This window comes from Trachymyrmex septentrionalis, unplaced genomic scaffold, assembly GCF_001594115.1.
Source record: "Trachymyrmex septentrionalis isolate Tsep2-gDNA-1 unplaced genomic scaffold, Tsep1.0 scaffold29, whole genome shotgun sequence".
Classification (NCBI taxonomy): domain Eukaryota; kingdom Metazoa; phylum Arthropoda; class Insecta; order Hymenoptera; family Formicidae; genus Trachymyrmex; species Trachymyrmex septentrionalis.
This window is the reverse complement of record NW_017305451.1, coordinates 533576-534741: the sequence shown is the minus strand read 5'-3', so window position 1 is coordinate 534741 and position 1166 is coordinate 533576. Positions and strand designations below refer to the sequence as shown.

The following is a 1166-nucleotide window of genomic DNA, read 5'->3' as shown; positions in this document are numbered from 1 at the left end:
AAAATTTTTTTTTTTTTTTTTTTTTTTTTTGGATTATTAAAATAAGTATACAGAACGCTAAAACTGATTGTTAGAATGTCAAAACTTTTGGCAGCATTATTCATCATGGTTGAGTTTCTTACATAAATTATTTTGATAATTCAACACAAATATTTTTAGATTCTAGATTTTAGCTAAATTTTTAGGTACTTCAGCAAAATCGTTCTTTCCGTATAGAAATTGTATTGATTCTTGTTTTTATAACGTAAATAAAGATACTTACAATTTACCTCGAAGATCGTTGACCTGGCTGTTCAAGTCTGCGATCTGTATGTATCGAATATTTCTATTAACATCCATTGCATTCGATATTGCGATATAATTTATTCATGCGCACTTATAATTTTCTTTTTATATACAAGATATAAGAGAAGAGTTTTTTTTTTTTTTACCATTTTGAATCTGTCCATTGCACAATATGTACTTTATACAAAGAATACCAGATGCATTTAAACTTTTAGATTGAAAAAGAAAAGCTTCTCCGAAAAACAGTTGTGCAATAATAATTCTTGTATACAGTAAAGAAATCTTGCGTATTAGGATCAAACGCGGATTAGTGGACTCACGTGAACGGCATGACAATCCAGCCACAAACGGTTAATCAAGAAAAAGAAGAAATGGACAGGTGAATCAAATCGTATCGGCGTGCGGCCTGCGTGGCAAAAGCACAGGCGAGAGAGAAAGAGAAAAGGGAGTTACACGTGTTGAGCAAGCGGGCAGATATTCAGTTGGCGAGCCACTCGACGGATCGAGATTGACAGTAAATTGGCTTGCGGATTAACTGCAATAGCGGATGACGGCGGTGGATTCGGGAATAGAGGAACGGTTTCGCGAATGATAACGGAAAAATGGAGGAAAAAGAGGGAACGTGGGGGTCTGTGGAATAAATAATATCTGGAAAATTGGAAAGTTTCGCTATCCAAAACTTACCGACACATGTACAAAAATATCTGACAAAAAGTAAAAATTTTAGTAAAAATTACTCGAAAATATGATATTTTCGCGGTGAAATAATACTTTGCTATGTTTTTCAAATAGACGATATCACGATTGAAATATTGTGGTTAAAATCACTTCATTTAGCTTCATAAAAAAACAAACACACACACACACACACACACACACAC

At 33.7% G+C, this 1166-nt stretch overlaps 1 protein-coding gene across 15 annotated transcripts in view; it reads right to left on the bottom strand.

Moving 5' to 3' along the window:
* LOC108749373 (troponin I-like) overlaps positions 1–1166 on the bottom strand; it is a 34010-nt gene that overhangs the window by 10247 nt on the left and 22597 nt on the right. For all 15 annotated transcript variants that reach the window (XM_018488010.1, XM_018488009.1, XM_018488006.1 and 12 more), the window contains one exon: positions 263–306. In XM_018488010.1, coding sequence (XP_018343512.1) covers positions 263–306 — 44 coding nt within the window. The remainder of the gene's footprint in view (positions 1–262; positions 307–1166) is intronic.